This window comes from Hoplias malabaricus, chromosome 2 (genome assembly GCF_029633855.1).
Source record: "Hoplias malabaricus isolate fHopMal1 chromosome 2, fHopMal1.hap1, whole genome shotgun sequence".
Taxonomy (NCBI): domain Eukaryota; kingdom Metazoa; phylum Chordata; class Actinopteri; order Characiformes; family Erythrinidae; genus Hoplias; species Hoplias malabaricus.
In genome coordinates, this window is record NC_089801.1 from 56,954,630 (window position 1) to 56,976,659 (window position 22,030).

Genomic DNA, 22,030 nt, shown 5'->3' on the forward strand with positions numbered 1-22,030 from the left:
CTTGCAGCCAGTGACTCCTGGTGACCCTGAAGTGGATAAGAGGTTACAGACTATGAAGGAATGAATAAACCATCTAGAACGGTCTTATTTCACATTTCAAAATTTTCTGTTCCTCCAGAAATAGTTGCTGAAAGTTGGTCTCTCAAAGTTAGGCTATGCTGAGCTGAACTGCACAGTGCCGAAAACCTTTCACTCAACTTTATTCTCAAAGACGTAAGGCTCACATAGTCCAGCAGTGAACTCTGAACAGGATGATGTGTTTACAGGCATCATCATCATCATCATCTTTCCGCTTATACATTTCAGGGTCGTGGTAGCTTACAGGCAATGAATGAATATTAAGGCTGTTCCCATGGATTGCAAAATACCTTCTATATAATTAATACATGTATCATTTAATTATCAAAAAACAATGAATCTCATCAAAACAATGAATGAGTCTCATTTTATAATGTTTAAATACGTACCAGAAGTTTGAGTGTCTCCTTTAACAGGAGTTATCTCATCAATTCGAGTGGAAAAGGAGGAGTATTTATTTTTATGTGGCAGGTCTCTACAGGGACATTGTCCCCAGACACGAAGGCGGACTCACCCACAGCGTTATTTCCTCATAAAAACCCAGACACCTGGCATTTGTTCAAGTTTTGTTTCAGTTTGTTGTTTGGGGAGAACTGAGGGAGACTTGCGGTTGCATGAATGTATAGAATTTAAAACAATGGTCTGTGATTGCCCTGTTCTTTCAGGCCCTAAGTGAATCCGAGCATTTTCCCATCAGCTTCCTCTCCTCTTAAAGCAAGCGTCTGAAGTAGTGAACGTTATTTACAAATGTCTCATACTGTAGCATTTAGTGCTTCATCAAAACAGACCGTGAAAGGAAAGTAAGAAGGAAAGTTGTTCAAATTTGAAGTTGGTTTTGTGATGTCACAATCCTGAATATCTGTAAATACTGTATATCATCTATTAAATCTTCAGCAGTTTAGCTGTGTTTATGCCTGTTGAAGTAAGGAGTATTTTAGTGTGGGCAGCTTTCTAAAACAGGCACAGCCAATCAAAATAGAGTGAATTTACATATAACAGTCTTAAAGGTAAAGTAACAAAAAAATATGATGTTGGACTGTGTTTGGAATTTAAAATAATTTTAAGCAGGTCTTAAACACTGTATGGTCACAGTGTTGGAGATACAGGGTTTTGTTCCCACGGTGACAGCATGCAAAGTGGAGCACTGTTTACTGAGTGATGAGAGCTGGTTTTATTTTTTTATCTGCTCAATTAATCAAATTCTCAGGTCTTCCTCCTTTGCTCTGGGTGCAACTCTTTTGGATTTGGTTTCCCCTCAGGTTAACAGAGTTCAGTCTAAACAAAACAAATCCAACTGTGAACCTGGAACATGCTCGGAACTCCTGACTTTCCTTCAGATATTTTCATATTCACATCTCTGTCAAGAGTGCAGAGAAACAAAGCACATTTCTCACTGCACAGCATCAAGAATTAAATGATGTTAAGAGAAAAAAAATTGACAGAATATTACAGGGAGACTCTGGAGCGCAGAGAATATTACAGGGAGACTCTGGAGCGCAGAGAATATTACAGGGAGACTCTGGAGCGCAGAGAATATTACAGGGAGACTCTGGAGCGCAGAGAATATTACAGGGAGACTGGAGCGCAGAGAATATTACAGGGAGACTGGAGCGCGGAGAATATTACAGGGAGACTCTGGAGCGCGGAGAATATTACAGGGAGACTCTGGAGCGCAGAGAATATTACAGGGAGACTCTGGAGCGCAGAGAATATTACAGGGAGACTCTAGAGCGCAGAGAATATTACAGGGAGACTCTGGAGCGCGGAGAATATTACAGGGAGACTCTGGAGCGCGGAGAATATTACAGGGAGACTCTGGAGCGCGGAGAATATTACAGGGAGACTCTGGAGCGCAGAGAATATTACAGGGAGACTCTAGAGCGCAGAGAATATTACAGGGAGACTCTAGAGCGCAGAGAATATTACAGGGAGACTAGAGCGCAGAGAATATTACAGGGAGACTCTGGAGTGCGGAGAATATTACAGGGAGACTCTAGAGCGCAGAGAATATTACAGGGAGACTCTGGAGCGCAGAGAATATTACAGGGAGACTCTGGAGCGCAGAGAATATTACAGGGAGACTCTGGAGTGCAGAGAATATTACAGGGAGACTCTAGAGCGCAGAGAATATTACAGGGAGACTCTAGAGCGCAGAGAATATTACAGGGAGACTCTAGAGCGCAGAGAATATTACAGGGAGACTCTGGAGCGCAGAGAATACAATATTACAGAGAGACTCTGGAGCACAGAGAATACAGTATTACAGAGAGACTCTGGAGCACAGAGAATATTACAGAAAGAGAAAATGACACTGTAGAAATGTAGGACACTGTTTCGTGTGTGTGTCTCTTCTCACTCTCTCTCAACTTTCAGAGGTTTATTTATGAATGTATTTTCACTGCTGGACACTCGTCCATGATTAAAGGTTACAGCCTGAAGCATGGAAGTGAATTGAGTGTGAGGATTAGGAGTGAAGATTTCATGAATGAGAGAGAGGGAGAGAGACACGAGTGTGGAGGGTGGAGAATGAGCTGGTTTCTGTAATAACAGGCTGAAACTGGTAACTGATGTTTAAAGTTCAGCCCTGCCCAGCTCTGTTACACACACCACACACACATATCACAAACTTGCCCCCTCGTATCTACACACACACACACACACACACGTGTTTGTGTGTGTGTGTGTATACAGACATTAAAAGACTGTAAGGTCATACACAAGTTGCAGTTGTGTTTCCTTTCCTCAGCACAAATGCTTATTCTCTCCCACTCCACGTCCTTTCAGACTCACAGAATTGAGCTGTGTTTTCTCCCAGTGGAAGAATGGACACATACGCGGATGTGTTCAGATTTGAAGTGCACTCACTCAGAGTGGAGCAAAATGGTATCCTCTCTCTCAGAGATGGATACTGTAGGAGGAGTGTGTGTGTGGGGAGAGGGAGGGATGGTGGTTATGGTGAAAGGGGTCAAGTCTTGGGCGGTTGGTCTGGGTCCCACTTTTTTGTGGTTCTTAATCATCAACATCTGAATTATAGTTTCAGTTCAGTCCATATATATCTATTGTGTCTCTCTCTCTCTCTCTCTCTCTCTCTCTCTCTCTTTCTTTCTCTTCTTTTCCTCTCCAACACAATCATTCAGAGTGGAACTGTAACATTATCTCAACACACACACACAAACGCAGAGAGAGGGAGAGAGAATATGTGAAAGATAGCAGTGTTTTTCTGTGGTTTATCGTTTCAGGCCGGAGTTCATTGCAGCATGTGCTGAGCATGAACCTGTAATTCACACTGATCCCAAAAATCATTTCAACATTTTACAGTTTACTTTAAAGCAGTTTGAAATGGTTGATCAAATTAGAATATCAACAACAGTTTGTTGTTGTTTTTATTGTTGTTAATTGTTGTACTCTAAAATTTCTGTGAAAATAAAAGTCAATTTCTCCCGTTTTTCCACTTGTATCGCAAAAGTTTTTGTTTTACACTGGTGCTAATAGACTACTTTTGCTAATAAGTAATAGAATAATAAACGTGTTGCTGGATCTGAACACAATCTGCTGATCCAGAAATCTAGAATAGACTGCTCCTGTGCTTCCTGACAGACACTCCCTTTTACTACCTTAGCACCCAGTTGTTATAGCTTAGCAAATGCCTAATGGCTTAGCAAGCAATTTGAATAACAAAGAAATAGTGTAGCAAGACTTTAGCAGTCACTTGAGATAATATAGCTATGGCTTAGCACCTCAGCAATGTCCTGGGATAGCATAGAAATAGCCTAACAAGACGTCAGCAGTCATCTGAGATACTACAGAAATCAAAATCTTAGTAACCACATTGAGAACAGCTTAACAACCACCTGGGAAACCTCAGCAATGGCTTTGGCTGAGCATTTGAAAGTTAAGTGCAGTAGACATATGATGAGTGTTGTATGAAGTATTTACTTTGTTCTAACTGAGATATCTACTTCTCTTCTAGGTCAGAAGACTCTTGTTTGGACCCTCATTCTTGGACTAGACACTCATGACCTGCACCTCAGTGCCTAGTGCTAGCCAGTTGGCGAGCTATACCTTCTCCTAATCTGTCCCAGAATCCCCTCCCTAGTGTGGGTTAAAACAAACTGAGCTCAGAACCTCGGAACAGTCTGTGTCACTTTCGTCTCTGATCGAGCTCTGATTCCTCAGCTTTTTCCAAGATGGCCGCACCAGCTTCTGTCAAGACAATGTGCTACGACAACTACTCTGTGCAGTTCTTCTACGAAATGACTGGGAAGAACATCTCAGAGACCTGGCGCACACAGGACTACCTCGTGGTGGGTCTTGGGCTCACGGTTTGTGTCTTCATCATCCTTGCCAACATCCTGGTGATGGCGGCCATTTTCTTGAACCGCAGGTTCCACTACCCCATCTATTACCTGCTGGGGAACTTGGCGGCGGCGGATCTGTTCGCCGGGATCGCGTACATGCACCTGATGTTCCACACGGGACCCTGGACTGCCAAACTCACCATTTACCAGTGGTTCCTTCGACAGGTAAAAACACACACACACACACACTTGTATATGTGAATTGTGAGGACTGTACATACACCTATTTAATTTGTCAAGACTTACTATTAACTAACCTCCTCCAACTTAAAATCAGTGTCTACAATTGTGGCGAAGCCCTGTTCTATCAGGTTAATTTATATTCTGAAGCTTTGTTTTGTCTTTTTAAGGTGGAATGATTTTTTGTACGCGGTTGAAGTGTAAATTGTCTGTAAGTGTTTATCACTGTTTGAATTCCCACAGAAACTCATGTGTAACTCGAACTGTTTCTCCTGAATTTATAGTCAGTTCCACCTTAAGTAATGTAACTGTATCAGCAAAAATAAGTCAGTGTTACCCCTTAATGGAGCAGGAATAGAGCAACATCCTCATCTCGGTTGATTCTTTTCAGCGTTTGGAGTCTCTCCTTTGTCTAAAAACCTCCAGATGGTGTTTCTCTGCCGTGAGCAGAGAGAGAGAAAGCCTAGCATACCGGACCAAGAAATTTTTTATATATTTTTTTAAACCCATTTACAGACAGTGGGGCTTCGTAAACACATTAGAGCGGTTCCTCTGCTCCGGGAGGCACACCTCCTAGGTGGAGCACAGGAGCTAATTCATACATATAGTCAATGTCATTTGCAATAATTCCACACTAAAGGTGATTTGTTTATCCCTTTATTTTTGTTTTGATCAGTAATTAGTTTTGCATGAATTACATTTAAAATGAATTCCAGGGGAGATTGGAAACAGACGTGCACATCAGAGTCAGAGGCTTGAATATATTCTATCTCAAAAAGGGATAAGGGGCACAGTTAAAAAGTTAGGGAACCAATACGCTAATTCTACCTTAGAACATGTCTTCACCTTAAAATGTAATGATTACATTTTGGGGACCAGCTGACGTGCCTTCTAGGAAGAAAAGTTCCCACAATGTGATATATTTCTAGTACACACACACACAACATTTATTCATGGCAGTTTTTTCAGTGTTTGTTGCTCAAAACTGGTTTTCGGCTCAGATCTAATCTGTCCATCCTGACTGTTTAACATATGTCTGTCAGATATCACATACACATCTGATTTGAAAGATATTGGAACATTGCTCTGAGGCTTTGTTTGCAGTCAGCCACTGTCAACTTTGACTTGGCGTCAGCCACAGACGCTCCACCCACAAGCTGACGGAGAGTCTGATACTTCAGTGCACTAACTTGGCCTTATGGCACTAACCAGGTGTATACACACTTCCGTGTATCGTTTTTGTATGGGCTCTGGTATTGGTCCGACATGAATCGCCTCCTCCTAAACGTCATGCTACAATAGCAGACTTGCGTTTGGTCCTTTTGCAGGTCATTCAGATTTCTTTTCCTGCAGTTAGCCACGATAAATGACTCCGTAGTGAGTCTACCCTTGACTTGCTTATAGGAGGCTGGGACCTGGGTCTCTATAAATCTGCTTTGTAATATTCTGTTGTGAAATGCACTAAATAAACACAGTATGATTGATTGTTTGATTAACTGAGGTCAGGTGCTGATGTTGGACTTTCGGTTCATGTAAAGATGCTTGCAGCTTTCGAGTGTAGGGGGGAGAACTCACACCGGTTCTGTCCTGTCAGTTCTCATTAAGGTCCCATGGCTGTGTAGAGGATGTGGCTCTGATCTGGTACCTATGATTTAAAGATATAATATATTTGTGACTTAAATTACGTCCAGCCCTGACACACACCACACACACACACGACATTATGTCCACAAGGGGTTTTGTTGACCTTTTTATTTTGATCGTACATAGCATACCTCACCCTAAGAAACATAATGGTCTCTTTGATATTGCTTGTAATATTGTATCAACAGATTACATTCTATCTCTCTCTCTAATATGTCTTACACAACGGTTGTTGGCTTGGATGTTTTTTTATCCTTGTGCTTCATTGTTGCATTAGATTACAAAGAGTTATGTTATCTCTGTAGGAAATTAAACACAACATATTCTCTCCCTGTTCCACAATGGAACACAGTTCTGTGGTGTTTCAGCACTTTTCCACAACATTCTCTCTACTCTACTGGACTGTTTTGCTTCTCCGTCAGGGTTCTTGTTTTGTTTAGTCGCTGTTCTCTCGTGGTTCAGAGCGAGCTGAGTAGGGACTAAACAGTGGCGTGTAAACCTTGCAGAGCATTGATTGTCCAGAGAGAGTCGTCACTCTACGCCATGGTCGACTCAAACTCGACTGATCTGCCTGAATTGATGACGGAGCTGTGTTCAGTCCCAAACAACAACAACAACACACCAATACACCATGAGTAAACACAGCTTAGTGTTATCGCCATCATTGTTGTGGTTTCCAAAGCCCGCTGTTCCCCTTTAGTTATGGGGTTTAGAGATGACACCAATACATTTCAGGGAGGAGCTGTGGGAGTGGAAAATCAACCAGGGACCAAACAAAAAGTCCAAGTGCCATGACAAAAATGTTGTTTTAAATCCCTGTAAGCCCTTATTGACCATTCTTACCCCAGCAAACATCTGGGAATACTGGCAGCTGGCAAGAGAAACCCTAACTATAAGCTGGAAGTGGGTCTTTCAAATTTACAGTGTATGTTCTCTGATTTACTCTTTGGCTATTTGTTTGCCTCAGGGTTTGATCGACACCAGTCTCACAGCGTCTGTGGTCAACCTGATGGCCATTGCTGTGGAGAGGCATCAGACTATCTTCACCATGCAGCTCCACAGTAAGATGACGACACGGCGCGTGTCCCTGCTGATCTTGGGCATCTGGCTGGTGGCCATCCTGATGGGCCTGATTCCTACAATGGGCTGGAACTGCATGTGCAACTTGCAGAAGTGTTCCAGGATGGCGCCACTGTACAGCCGCGATTACCTGGTGTTCTGGGCCGTTCTGAACCTGGTGAGCTTCACCATCATGGTGGTGGTGTACACCCGCATTTTCATCTACGTCCGCCACAAGAGCCAGCGCATGAGTCAGCACACCACCCAGACAAAGCACAAAGAGACTGTCGAGAGCCTCATGAGGACCGTCTTCGTCATTCTCGGTAAGAGGCGTTCACTAAAACACACACTGAGATTGTGTTGATGTTAGAAAAGAAAACTCTCATTTGTGAATCTTGTAGAAGCAGCAACAGTGGGTGACTAAAAGCAGCATGCAGCCTTATTCTAACCACACACTTGATCAGGGCTGGTCCTAGGGATCTAACACCCTGGAGATTTCAGATCCAACAAAACGCGCTCTAATATTCAAATGCCCCTGAAGGCCTTGTTTACCTGGATCAGGTAGGTTTGATTAGAGCTGGACCCAAATGCAGGGTGGTAGATCCAAGAACAGGATTGGGCATTTGAAAGACTGTGACACCCTCTCACATCTAAAGATAATGTTGCAAGCTATGATTTTTACAAAGACTGAGACTCTTGCAGTGTTACTATTTACAAAACTGCAGCTAGACTCCTCAGCCACTGGAACATATTCAGTACTTCGGGAACATTACTGTACCATGTTATAGGTTAATTGTAGAATTTAAACACTCCATTAATCTCCAGGACTTTTAATTTATTATTTTATTTTGCACATACTCTAATGAAATCTTACAGACATTCATGTCTCCTGAAGTGGGTCTAACTTTAGTGACAGTAATGTACCGCTACAGTACTGTTTTTATTTTATTTTTTATTTTTATTGTTTTTCTTCTCTCCCCCCTATCACGGGTTGGATCTCTGCGCTGAGAGACGGCTGAACCACTTCCTCCACTTATTAGTGACCACTGTTTCACCGTCAGTTTTATTAGTGACCCCCACTTCCATATTCTCACTGACACTTATGAACTACAGCGGCTTGGTCAGGAGCCACATCAATATAACTAACTCCAAAATATAAGTGTATAAATACAGTACTTTGCAGTGTTTATTGGTTATTTATTTATTATTATTTATTGGACAGTGAAATCTCTTAACTCTTTTTGATGTATAGATTATTTCTGGATATAGATATTTCCGTAGTGACAGCGTTTCCTGACACAGCACAGTTTAAGCTCTACTGGGGTGGGATTATGTAACCATTGAGTCCTGGGGTGATTATTTCTTTTACAGTAACTGCTATGTGATTTTATTTCTGTCAGGACTGTGTCTCCTGACAGACTGTTCTCCTCTAGGCCTGTCGGTGATGTGGGGTTTTTCTATGCGTTACTGAGCAGTTTCCCAATGCTCTTCATGTTTCAGGGCGACTCCCTTGTGATACTGACCACAGTTCTGCTTCTCCCTGCACACATTCTTTCTCTCTCTCTCTCTCTCTCTCTCTCTCTCTCTCTCTCTCCTTACTCACTTGAGTCTTCTCTTCCCCGCTTTCCATCTGTCTTCAGGTCACTCCCCCCTCTGTTCTGCTCATTCACCTGCTCAGACACACAGAGAGAGAGAGAGAGAGGAGGGTTTAGATTCTGTTCTGTCTCAGATGTGTTCAGACTTGTTTATCCAGCCTTTCTCCTTTTCTGCTCTATCTCTCACCCCGTCCTTTCTTTTCTATGATGCTTCTCTTTCTTTCTCTTTCTCTTATTTCTTTTATTTCTCTTCACTCGCTACATGTCTTTTCTGTGTACTGCATTTTCTACCTTTCATATTGTTACTTTCTCTGCAATTCTCTTGTGTTTTTACTCACTACATTCCTTCTCTCGCCACTAAATATTCTTCCATCTGCCCCTTTTTTCCTCGTCTTTTTTTCTCTGCATTCTCTTTCTCTCTCTCACTCACTCTCTCTATCTCACTTGAGTTACATTTCACTACTGATTAAATTCCTTGTCCTTAACACTCCCTCGTTCTGCATTCTCTCCCTCTCTCTCTTTCTCTGTGTGTGTGTGTGTCTTGATGCATGTCCTAACAGAGCGACTTGCCTCACACTCATGCATAGAAAAACACACACACGGGTAAATATCTGAATCCTTGTGAAATTCTACTTTTATTACTCAGGCTCTTACAAAGAAAAGTGGTAAATCAGACGTACAACATGTTTTCAAAAATGGGAAGCTGTGCAAAATGTAAATAAAAACAAAACTCAAAGATGTGCAAATAATTAATTTGAATGTAATGCCAGGAACATGTATCAACAAAGTTGCTCAAGGGGTGCACGTGTTGAGTAAAGTTGTGCCATGTCAAAACACACCTGGTAGTACATCTCAGAGGTAATTAGGTTAATTGGCACAAGGTCAGTAACAACACTGGGTCTAAAAGGAGTCTCAGATCTGCAGAATCTTTAAGAATAAAAGGTGGAATACGGTCATTACTCTGAAAGAGTGAGAGGGCAAATGGAGAAATGGTTCGAGAATAAAGTTTCTTAACTTGTTTATAGTGTTGTATAAATGTAGCTTAGAGATTTATGTGACATCAGAAAATGAGTGGCACTGTTATTGTAGAATGTGATGTAGCACATGTATGAGAGAGAGAATATATATATTACTGGGTTCTGTTCTTTGTTAACTAGCTCTGTGTTTGACCTCGGCTGTTTATAGTGTTGTATAAATGTAGCCTTCTCCCATTAGACACTGTTGTGTGTATTTGGCTTTGGCTTGTACCTGGTTTGTTGAAAAATGGCTGCTGTTTTTCTTTTTGTTGTCTTTTCACGTGTATTGTTAGCGAGAGAAAAGGGTGAGGTTAGATTTCAGTGTTGTTGTGTAGACAGGATAAACAGAGTTTGGTTCTTAATGTCAAGAGTGTCACTGTCAGAGTGTGTGGTATTGTCTCCTTTGTTTACATGGTGTGGTTATGTGCCATGCCGTATACAGCCAGAATAGTGCTGGAGTTAATGTGGCCGTTACATATTTTTAGAGAAATTTACATTTACTCTTACACTACTGAACAGGAGTGCCAGAATACTCTACAGAGCTCAGTGTTGCATCCAACACTCCCGCCGCTCAGACCCTGCTGGCTTTGAAAAGATCGGGATGGATGCTAGTTGGATACTGGCTGCTGCCTATTTAAAAAATACAGTGGAACCTCTACCTACGAACTTCATCCATTCCGTGACCTGGTTCGTAAGTGGAAATGTTTGTTTCTCGAGTCACTTTTCCCCAATTAAAATAATGGAAAAGCAATTAATGCGTTCCAGCCCACTCCGAAAGTCACCCTTTTTGCACTGATATATGTTTACAAAACTCTCAAATTAGTAAAAAAATACATGTAGCATTACTAAAAATAAAAAAGAAATACAGTGGTAACAGTAATAAAAAAGAAAGAAAAAAGTTTTAAGTGGTTACACATCGCTACCTTGAAGACAGGCACTAGCTGTATGACGGGACAGTCTTAGTCTTCCTGTTGCATACAGTTGGTTAACCATTTAAAACACACAGTTTCTTGTTATGACACTTAGTTTGAATCCCACTTCTTACTTTCTAAATTTCAGGGTGCCGTGGTTAAATCTCCCCCTATGAAATGGGACGACCCTTCAAGACCCTGATATGTCATCAGAACACAAATAAAACAGAGCAGCGCTTCATTCCCAGGCGACTAGCGCTGCTCTGTAGCAGCTCTGCACCAGTCTGCAGTGATATCAGCGGAGCTGCTGGACTTTAGTTTTGCTAAAGTCTGCTGGATTTCTGTTCACACTTACAGTTCCACCATAAATATAGAGTACTTACGGTAGTCACAGGAACTAGAATGTAATTGCTTGATTTTTTATTTTATTTTTTTTAAAGGTGGAATTGTACATTTACAGCTAACTCCCAATACCGCAGTTGTTCCACATGCTGATTTCTGCTCGTTCTGAATTAAAGGCCATAATCCACTGAAACTACATTAAAATCAGATAATACAGTGGGGATCAAAGAGTTTAAAGGAGAAAATACTGTGGGTTACTTTTGGCACTGCACAGCTCGCTGCTGATGCCATTTGGAGTGTGTATCTGAAAAATGTCAGTTTGAAGAGCCATGTCGCCCTCACTCTTCACCCCATCCCTGTATCTTAACTAGAACTGAGACCCCCAGCCCTAGGGGGATTAGAGGGGGAGGGGCAGGGGAGTGGGGAAAGGGGGGGGGTAGGATTCACCCTTATTCCCCTAGACAGGGTTAAAATATAATATTACTTTCTCTCCTTCTCTCAGGCTGTTTTGTGATCTGCTGGACTCCGGGGCTGGTGCTGCTGCTACTAGATGGTGTGAACTTTGGGATAATGGTGCTGAAGTTTGAGAAGTATTTCCTGGTGGTGGCAGAGTTTAACTCCTTGATGAACGCGGTCATCTACTCTTACCGGGACGAGGACATGCGCCGGACATTTAAGAAGATCTTGTGCTGCCTGTGCCCTTGCGTGAGACAGAGAGGACAGCACTCTGGCGTCACGTTCAACACACTCGAACAAGAGGTACACTCCGACAGCAACGGGACGCAGATCACCCACCAGCCCCACGGCCGCTCCACCGTGCGGCACTGAGACACACTAATGCTAACACCCTCCGTCAGCTAGCTACACAGCTACAAAACGCTTGAGCAGCTAGTGTCTCCTTATGTCATTAATACCATCAGAAAAGAGCTGCAGATCACCTACTAGCACCTCACCACTGAGCCATCCCAGACTCAGATTGCTAGCTACAGACACAGCTAAGCCTTGAACCCACCTCAGATAGAGCTAGTGTTAGTCTCCACCTCCACCAGCACTGAGACAAACTAGGCTTAGCCTCCACCACAGACATCTACATAAAGAGCGTACATTAGTGCACATCTCAGACAGCTAGCTACAGCCAACGCGAGCGTTAGTCCCTGTCACAGACAGCTAGCTACATACAACACTAGCCTTAGACCTGAGACAAATTTGCAGCAGTTGGTATAAGCAGGTCAAAATGGAGTGAGCACCATTCAGATTGGGAACAGATTTAATATTGACTAGCTAATCACTTAGTTTTCTACATTAATATTTTCAGCACAGAGAGATTTGCAGCCATTGGGAAGAACAGTTAAAAAGAGTAACAGTACGGTTTTACAAAAATGAAAACATATTTGGCCTTTGCTAGTTAGCTAGCTAGCACTTAATTTTTTTATTGTTATTTAAAATCATACTGGGAAAAGTCTTACAGCTTTGGGGAAAAACACAATTTTTGTTGTGTGTAGTGGAATTGGTATATATACTTAGATTATTGTTATTCACGATGTTGACTTTAATAAATGCAAGGTAATTGTTAGCATTAAAGATCGTGCTAACTCCGTCAGTAGATGTCGACTCGTGTAGCTGCCTGGTTGTTTCTGATTAGCATCTTAGTGCTTCCAGATCAGAATCTAGAAGCTAATAAACCGAATAGGGAAGTGGAGACAATCAACTTGAGATTAAATTTTTAGATTTTTTGTTTTTCTTTTTTATAAAGGTTTATTTCAGCTTTGTTTGTTACACCTGGGAGCAGAAACCTAAAACCAAGTTGATTGTAATAATTCATAATTTTATATTTAGGAAATTTTTATATTTTTACAATAACTTTGTAGCAGTTTATAAGGCTAAATTGCAAGAATATTAAACTTTATATGTAATTTTAGAACTGTTTAATTTGTAAATAGTAAAAACGTACACTTAAAATTGTGTGGTTATAGTTTATTTATTGCAAATTTTAGTTAAATAGAGTTTTTAGTAACTGGACTTAAACTCAGTTCAAATTTCCAAGTTTTTACATTTTTGTTTTAGGTTTCATTTCAGATCTCTAAAAATGAATCTAAATATCAAAAATAGCCATATTTTTATTTTACCTTTTTTTTTTTTTCCTTCCTTTAGAATTTTTAGTTATAAGTCAAGGTTTCACTGCATATATACACATATCTCTGAAAATAAAATGGTGAAATCCCCAGATTTGGGTGAGGTAGAAATATTTAGTTCAGCCAGGAAGCAGGAATATACACTACATTTCTAAAAGCTGAGGGAATTCAGCTGCATTTATTTTGGGAATATTATAAAATCCATAGAAATCTTGAAATTATATTTGACAATTTGGAACAGCTGCGCATGACCCAACAGTCAAAGCCCCATGTCACTGCTCCATCCTATTATTTTGGTGTGAGTTGGATGGTGTTTCTGATCCAGAACTAAACATCCACCATCAGCACCTGTTCTCAGACTGTTGCTGCAGTTAGGAGCACTCTCCTGGCTGGTGCCCTCTGCACTTTTGGAGGTGTAGTGTGTATGTATTTAAGTTTAGTGTTTCAATAATGACTTGATCCTGAAAGTGCTATAAATGACTTCAGTGTCAAGTGTATTGTATTTTTAATGTCTTCTTCTTTCTCTTGTTTTTTTTTTTATTTTTTTTATTTTATCTTTATGTTGTGGTTTTGCTATCCAGAGGAGGAGACGAGAGTTGGAGGACTCATGGGTAGCTTGTAAATTAACTTGCTCTTCATCCTCATGATTGGATGAAAATTAACAAACTCCAAAAATGGTATCAGTCCCCCTCCTTGGCAACAAGTCAGCTAAACCCTTGTAACCTGTGATTTATTGATGAAAATTTTTGTTTTCTATTTTTTCCATTCACTTTAGTGTTGTTTTATTAACACACAAGCACTCCTACACACTCTTACACCTTCTACAGTTCACTGTGAGCCGATAGTGTGGTTGTAATATTGTGTTGTTGTTTTTTTTTAATTTTGTTCCTTATGTAGCATACACCCACTTTGGAACAGAGATTAGTATCGGAGTGTGTGCTAATGTTGTGGCACCCATGGGTCAGATTACTTAGAGATTTTTTTTGTGGATTTTCTAAGTGACAAATACAAGTACACATTTAAAATGGAAAAAAAAAAGAAGTTAGTGTAATTTGGCTGAAATTAATATATTTAAACTTGGCTGAAAAATTTGTTGATTATAGAGGGAACACTTTATTTTCTTTTAAATCACATTTTATTTTTTACTGGCTAAATGTAAAGTTCATTGCAAAAATTATAATTATATATATATATATATATATATATATTAGTGTGTGTGTGTGTGGTTTTTTTTTTTTTTTTTTTTTTTTTTTATATAATATTATAATATATAAATTAATTTTTTTCCCCTAATGATTTATACACACAGCAAATGAGTAGAAATATATTTTTTCACTTATTTTCACTTAAAACTCTAAAATTGAACCAAGAGTACCACAACTTTTGTCTACGGAAAACATCATAACTTTAGCAACTATTCTAGCGAAGCCAAGTTTCTTAGTGTTCAGTCAAGAGTGAGAGGGATTAGCTTGCTAATGCAGCACTAGCGTTATGATGCATCTCAGCATGGGATTTTCTCAGGGTTTCTTGTGTTGCGTTTACCTTGCGTATGGTGTTTACATTGTGGATATTTTGCTCTAATGCTATTTCCACTCGTACAAGACTAGACTTGCATCACGTTGAATACAGCAGGATTTTAAACTTCAAAATAAAAGCCCACAGCAAATTTGAAATCATTGGTAAAATATTTAGTAAAGTTTGGCTTGATTTATGAAAAACAAAAATATTTTTGAGCTCTTTATGGCCTTAACTCCATAAAGAGATATAAAAGCTGATTTCCTGTGAGCTGATTGACTGTCTCCATTAAAGGGTGGGATTTTTCCCTTGTGGAAAAGACCCCTTGTTTATCATTCCAAGTTTTCCACCAGTGCCCTGTCTCTGTCTTTGCTGTCTCTGCAGATGTACAGCTGCGGGACTGGGTCATGATTGCCATGCTATAGTCACTGTGTGAGTCATTTATGAGCGTATATATGTGTGTGTGTGTGTGTACAGCAATTGCTTAAATATTTACACATCCGTTCGCCCTTAGAGAGAGACAGCAGCTTGTGGACAGAAACATTTCAGCGTTGTAAGTGAGGGGGGGGGGGGGGGGTATTTACGTTACAACTAATCATTTACTCACAATCTCCCTGTTGTTTTATTTGTCCCCCACATGTGTGTCCACACAAAGGAATGCACTGATACATGTCTGAATTGTGTGTGTGCTCAGAAAACCGTGGAAAGTGTGTTACTCGGGTGACATCAGTTTGGATTGGATGTTACTGCTCAGGCTACTACAACTGTATGATAAATTACGACTCTTAAGCTGGATTTCTTTGTGACAAAAATCAGTAGGACTTGTCAGTAATGCTACAACCTAAAACTGCTCTAAATTTTCAGCTCAGAGTTCAATATCGATAATGCTACATTCAACAAGCTAACACTGCTCTAGATTATCAGCTCATTAGAGTTTAGTATCAATAATGCTACATGCTACAGGCTAACACTACCCTGAATCACCAGCTCATTAAGAAGTCTCATACCAATAATGCTACATGCTACAAGCTAAAGCTAACACTCCTGTGCACTGAAACGATCTCACTTAAAGTTTTTCTCCTCAAACTGCAGCCCAACATTGACTCTTGACTCCAAACTGGACACAGTGCACTGGAGTGTGTCGGGGGGACGGTGGGGGTATTTAGTCACATGGTGTTGCAGCAGTGTTAGCTTATTTACATGTTGTGTACCACAGAGTTAGATGTTGGCAACAGTGGAAAAATTAAGTGTGTGTAGGGGTGAAGGGGGATTACTTGGGGACATTTCAAGTCTTCACTGCAGGGTTAGCTTCTTAGTACGTAGCAATATTCAGAAGTCAACAGTTTTCTCAGAGAGAGATCCAGCTCAGACACAGGTGTCTTCACACGGACGTGGTGACATGAGGTCCGTGGTCTATGTCTCTGCAGAGCTATGGTCTTTCAGTAACTGCTAAATTCTCATTGGTGAGTTCCTCCTCACTGACAGAGTTGGGTATGGGGTGGGAACATGTGTGATTCATTATGACTGTGGTTGTGTGTTTGAATCATCTGTGAAACTGTGCTTGTGTGAAAACTTGACTGCGAGCATTCATTTTCTGGCTAGTGATTGTTTTAGCCATTAGCATCAGCTTTTTCCCATGCCTCAACACTCCCAGCTAACTCTGTTCTTTTTGTCCGTTTGTTTTGTTTATTGGCAATGTATTTGAGTTTTATGTTTTTATTATTTTCATACACAAAATGGATCTTTAGATTATTTTTTTATCCAAAATAAACACGCTTGTAAAAAGCAGCTTCGCCTTGTCTCTTTCTGTGGCTGAATGCTTGTAAATGCTTAATTAAAGCTTCAATCAGTCATTATCAATTTTCTTCACAGATTATTTGTTATAAAATTAATATTATACTATTTTAAGTTAATGGTTAGTTAATGCGAAAAAAATAAGAAGAAACATTCATAAATATTATTTGCTAATTTCTTATGATATAAATGACTGGTTGTATCTTTAATGTATTAGATGTCACACTATTTGAAATGACTGACTGCTCCTTTAAAGCAGTTCTTTGAAAAATTTAAACTTACAAAATTTTTACCCATTGCCAAAATGTTCAGCATCACGCACATGCTTTAGCTTTGTAGCTAAGAAGCTAATGTGGCTGATGTGTTAAAATGCACAAAGCTGTGCTTCAAAATTATTTTAACAAGATTGACTACTTTTGAAGTAAAAAGAAAATCAAATGTATACAGAACAGTTGCTTTAACCTGAGCTGATCCTGAGAAAGGAACTATTGATTGGTTATGCCTGACCCAGGCTCACTCAGTAGATTTATATGCTGATTTTAGCCCTTTTATGCTAAACATTTTTCTTCTAACCACATTAACAAAATTTCACAAACTAATATTAGTCACAAATTTATTAATCTCTGATCACAGAAACACAGCTAAACCCACAGCTTGTTAGCATACAAGGGCAGTTTCTGTTAATGCTAATGCTAAAATTACCCTAAAGGGTTGTCACAACACAGTGAGTGGGAAGTCTATTGAAGACATTTCAAGAATATAATGACGATTTTATTGAATCTTTGTTGCTCAAACACATTGCTGTGCTTTGTAGCGCAAATTGGGTTATCCCAAAAAATTTGCTTTCAATAGCAATTTACAATAAGGTTATAATAATCCATGACACTTGGCAGTAATAAACCTTAAAAAATATGTAATGTCACCATCATTAATTACTGCTTAAAAAAAACAAAAAGACAAGAACTAGCTTCAATTAGCATTAGATTTTTATCAAATGCAAATTCTTGTTTGAATAATTAATCATTGTTACTTATTACTGCCTTAAGTGCCATTAATTAACGTACCCTTTTTGACAAGTGTTACCGTGCTTTTTACTGTCATTGTCCAAACAAAACTTTTATGTCCAACAGCTGCTTTTTCACTCGGTTCATGACCTCTGTGGATGCCACAGCCATCTGTAAGCTGGCTGTAAGAAACCTCTCTGGGTGTGGGATGGCCCTCCTTCCTCCCCCACAGCAGTGTGTCTCTGTGCTGTTGTTAATGTAACAGTTCTGGGCTGGTGTTCCACGGCGAGGGCCGTCTCAGTTATGAAGATAACCAAAGCCCAAACTTTTATTTTCCTGAATTAACCAGCAGCACCAGTCAGTAATGGGGTGGCGCTGTAGTCAATTAGTTATCTCACTCCTGTTTGCTTTGCTAGAGAGAAAACAGCTACGTTTCTCACTCTGCACTGCTGTAGCTCCAAAATGTGGAACAGCACACTCTTTAACTTGTTTTACTGTGAACACAAACGCAGCGCTGCCTTGGGCCATGTTTTTATGTGTGATGCTGGGGCAGTGGTGTGGTTTGATCTAGATATGTTTAGAGGATGCAGCAGTGGTCTGAAATGTGCTACATCCCATTGTGAACGTTTCTAATACTTTAAAGTGGTATCTCAGATATGCATATAAACATCTGCATCTCATTTACAACAAACATAATACCACTTTATAGTGGTTTGCAAACAGGAAATACTATAAATATTAGTCAAAAAGAAATAGGTAAGTAAATAAAAAAATATTCTGGTGATGAAACCATAGTTTTATTCACTGATCTATAACACAATTCAGTTTGATACAGAATGTGTCACATACTATAAGAAGAATATAAGAATATATATATATTTATATTTTTAAAAGTTCTTCACACGCAGAGCTCTTCACATCCAGGAATTTCACTGATAAAATATTCACATACAACGAGTCGATCTTAAAAGGAGTGTAGGGGAAGGTTCTGTGCATGTAGTGATGTATAAAATGTGAATCTGCTGCAATTTACCTGTCTGAACGAGCAAGAGCTGCAGTGTGTAACACACCACACACTCTTCAGCAGCACTGAGTTTCTGGTTCTGTGTAAATGATGGTTTATGTTTTAAAAACAAACATTTGATGAGACTCAAGTATATTTCATAAACAAGGCCCTGCTGTCGCTCCTGAAACTCTCATGAAACACTGCGTGACCAATTTATTACCCTGATATCTCCATTAATTACAAACTACAGACTACAAATTTTAGGACCAGAACATCTACATATGCACTGCTCCACAGAACCCTTTTGGTGACATTTAATTTACAAAGAACAAGTTATAAAGTAACCCTCTTCAGTGTGTTTTCACATTACTGTGAGGATCTGGAGTCCAGTCAGATTTTTAATTTTTTAATTTTTTTTTTCCTCTACCCTTTGCCTGAGTCTGAAACCACAGGCAAAAACGAGTCGTTCTGATCCTGCTCCGATTGTGACGTCAACTGCAGAGACTTTAGAATTGCCCTGCCCCCTCATCTGAGTCTGTCCAATCACAGCGCAGGACCCGCATTTATGTGAGAATGCTAAGACGAGGTTAAACACAGCAAAACGGACACAACGGAGAAGAAAGAGAACCGAGCAAAAACAACTAAAACCAGAACTTCTGCTCCTCACTCCCCACTGCTGTGCACTCGGGGTCAGGGTGAACAGCGAGTGGTTCATTATCATTTAAAGGAACGGTGGCTAAAAGTCCCAGACCGTGTTTCGCTTTGGAGAACAGGGAGAATATGTATACTTTAATTCATTTCACACTGTTAAGCTGCATGGCCAGTGGAGGGCACCTTGAATAATACACTAATGCATTGGTCAGGATTCAGGATGCATGACATCTGGTGGTTAAGTAGGTGTACTACAATTATAGACAGAGACTCTGGTTGAAACTGCCAACTGCACCTTTAAAACAAGTAAAATGTATATAGTTATCCTTCCTATGTGGCGCCCCCTGTATCTGAGGAAAAATGCATAATAAAAGTAAAGGTAAAATATATAACAGTGCATATATTTTATGCCTTTATGAATTACTAAATATTTTGTTATTTTAGCAAACATAACATGATTTTGTGTATGTTGAAGGTTTTAAAAGATAAAACATTTTGATATTATGTGACAATATATATTCTATGCATTTCTGAGATTCTAAGCTTGTTCTGTGTCGTCTGCAGCTTCAGAAAACTCCCCAAATATTCCCATTTTATTTTCTGACGCAATTCACGCTTTATATCAGAACTGTGACGGGGAAAGTCGTGATGTGGAGGAGTAACTGTACTCTTATAATATTCTCACAGCAGTCTCAGAATGAGGAATAGTAGTGACCAGGTGTAAGATGACCTCACTCTTTAAGATGTACAGCTTTCCTGATTCCGTTTCTGGTTTCTGTGTGTGAAGGGCTGCAGGAATAATCTGATGGGTCAGCCGAACAGAACCGAGCTGGTTCTGAGAGACGTGGAGAACCTGCAGAACAGCAGCGAAACCTGAGAGACGAACAGAGTAAAACCTACAGGACCGGTGCAGATGAAGGAAAATCGGATTGTGGTAAATTGGATGATTCTGCTGAAGAAAACGTGGATAAACCTTGTGCTCCGTGTTCACGGACCTGTTTGTCTGGAATGTGTTTGGAGAAGTTCAAACAGACAGAGAAACATAAAGACTATGGACATATATATTTCGTTGTATTTTATTATAAAGCTGACTTAGTCTTAGACATCGTGCTTGTGTAAGCAGATCTTGATCCAGGCTGGATTTCTTCACCAAATATCACGGAAAACTTTGAATTACGAGGTCATTAAGGACTCACAAACTTAACTTTGTCACATGCTAACAAGCTAAAAGTTAACTAACCACTAACACAGGAAACCTCTGCAGCTCATTTTGTTCAGTTTGAAGCTGAGGTTGAAGCTCCAGTTTATCATTCTGATGCAGTTTACATTCAGTGTGATGTCATTACATTCTGCACAATTGTTAGCATTAGCATGTAGCATTATTGAAAACTCCTTAATGAGCTGGTAATTCAAAGCGGTGGCTTTCAGTGGCGTCCAGCTCACACTCTGAACTCTTTAGATGTGTATACTACTGACTAAATAATACCGCATTCACGGGTTTAAAGGTGCAACGATTCATTTTTTACCACAAAACTGTAGCAAAGTGTTTATTGAGATGATTATTATTGTTTTTTAATATTTCCTGAAAAGTGCAGCTCACAGATGAAGAATCAAACTGCTCTCTCCTTCTTGGGGTCTACCACGTTTAACAATAGGTTTAGGACAGAATCTCGGACACTTCCGGGCCTCTAGGTGTCACTGTAACAGTGGTTTCATAGCGTGAATAATAATCTGTGGAAGAAATGATTGATTGCTCATTTTAAAGATAATATTTTTCCCTTTTCTTCTTCTTCTACTTTGTTTTTTCACTTTTTCCTTTTCTTTAAGACAAAAATGTCCCACAGCTAAAACAGGCTTCAATTTTTTGTGACATTTCCCCCATATGTTTGTTTATTTTTATTATATTCCTGTCTGAAATGTACTTATACGGGTAATTACTGAGCCTTTAATGAAGTTAAATGAATGAAGTTACGGCAGTGAGAACTGTCCGACCAACATTGGTCACATTAGTGCAGTTATAGTCACATTAGGTATAGATTTACCATGGACTCACTATGTAATCAGAGGGGCCACTGATGTAACGATATGAAGTATCTGTTGTTATATTTAGATGCTTTAAATCTAAGTAACTTGAATGACCTGAAAAACCACTGACATTAAACTGTAAAGTTATTTTTAATATTTTTTTCCAATAAAGAAGTCAATAATAAAAGACAACGTTGGATGATGTGGACTTTATTAATTAATACTTTAATGATAACACATACATTTCTGTCTCTTGTTATTAATAATAATTCCCTTCATATTTCTGTTAACACTTTAAACTAGCTATGAACGGGCAGCAAAAATAAAATCCTTTATCTGCCCTTTAATCCTCTCCTATTCATGCTGTTGTACACGTTGTACACTTCCAGTCCAAATGTCTGTTCTGAGGAGATTAGACATAAATTAATCCATTGCGGAAGGGAGAAGAAGGTCTGGGGGTTGCACCATCCACATCACCAGGAGATTACAGGTTTCAGTTCAGGCAAAAGTTCATAATAGATACTGAAAATCTCATAATAGATTTAAATAAACTGTAATAGTGCAATTAAAATTAAAATATTATATATATTATATTTCATAATAGATACTGAATAACTATAATACATAGAAGTGTAAAGTTCACAGTAGATACTGAATAATCTATAGTAGGTAGTAAGTAATTCATATAATGAATAATTCGACACCCCTCCCTTTTCCCAA

The 22,030-nt window shown here is 39.6% G+C and overlaps 1 protein-coding gene across 3 annotated transcripts in view; it reads left to right on the forward strand.

Moving 5' to 3' along the window:
- LOC136686559 (lysophosphatidic acid receptor 1-A-like) overlaps positions 1-22,030 on the forward strand; it is a 31,209-nt gene that overhangs the window by 8,383 nt on the left and 796 nt on the right. The window contains exons 2-5 of one of the 3 annotated variants that reach the window (XM_066660427.1): positions 4,049-4,601; positions 7,228-7,642; positions 11,686-11,942; positions 20,073-21,481. In XM_066660427.1, the coding sequence (XP_066516524.1) occupies positions 4,266-4,601; positions 7,228-7,642; positions 11,686-11,942; positions 20,073-20,162 (1,098 nt within the window). In that variant the 5' untranslated portion in view covers positions 4,049-4,265 and the 3' untranslated portion in view covers positions 20,163-21,481. Of the gene's footprint in view, positions 1-4,048; positions 4,602-7,227; positions 7,643-11,685; positions 11,943-13,896; positions 14,461-20,072; positions 21,482-22,030 lie in introns of those variants that run through there. The other 2 variants (XM_066660428.1, XM_066660429.1) reach the window with 2 other exon arrangements.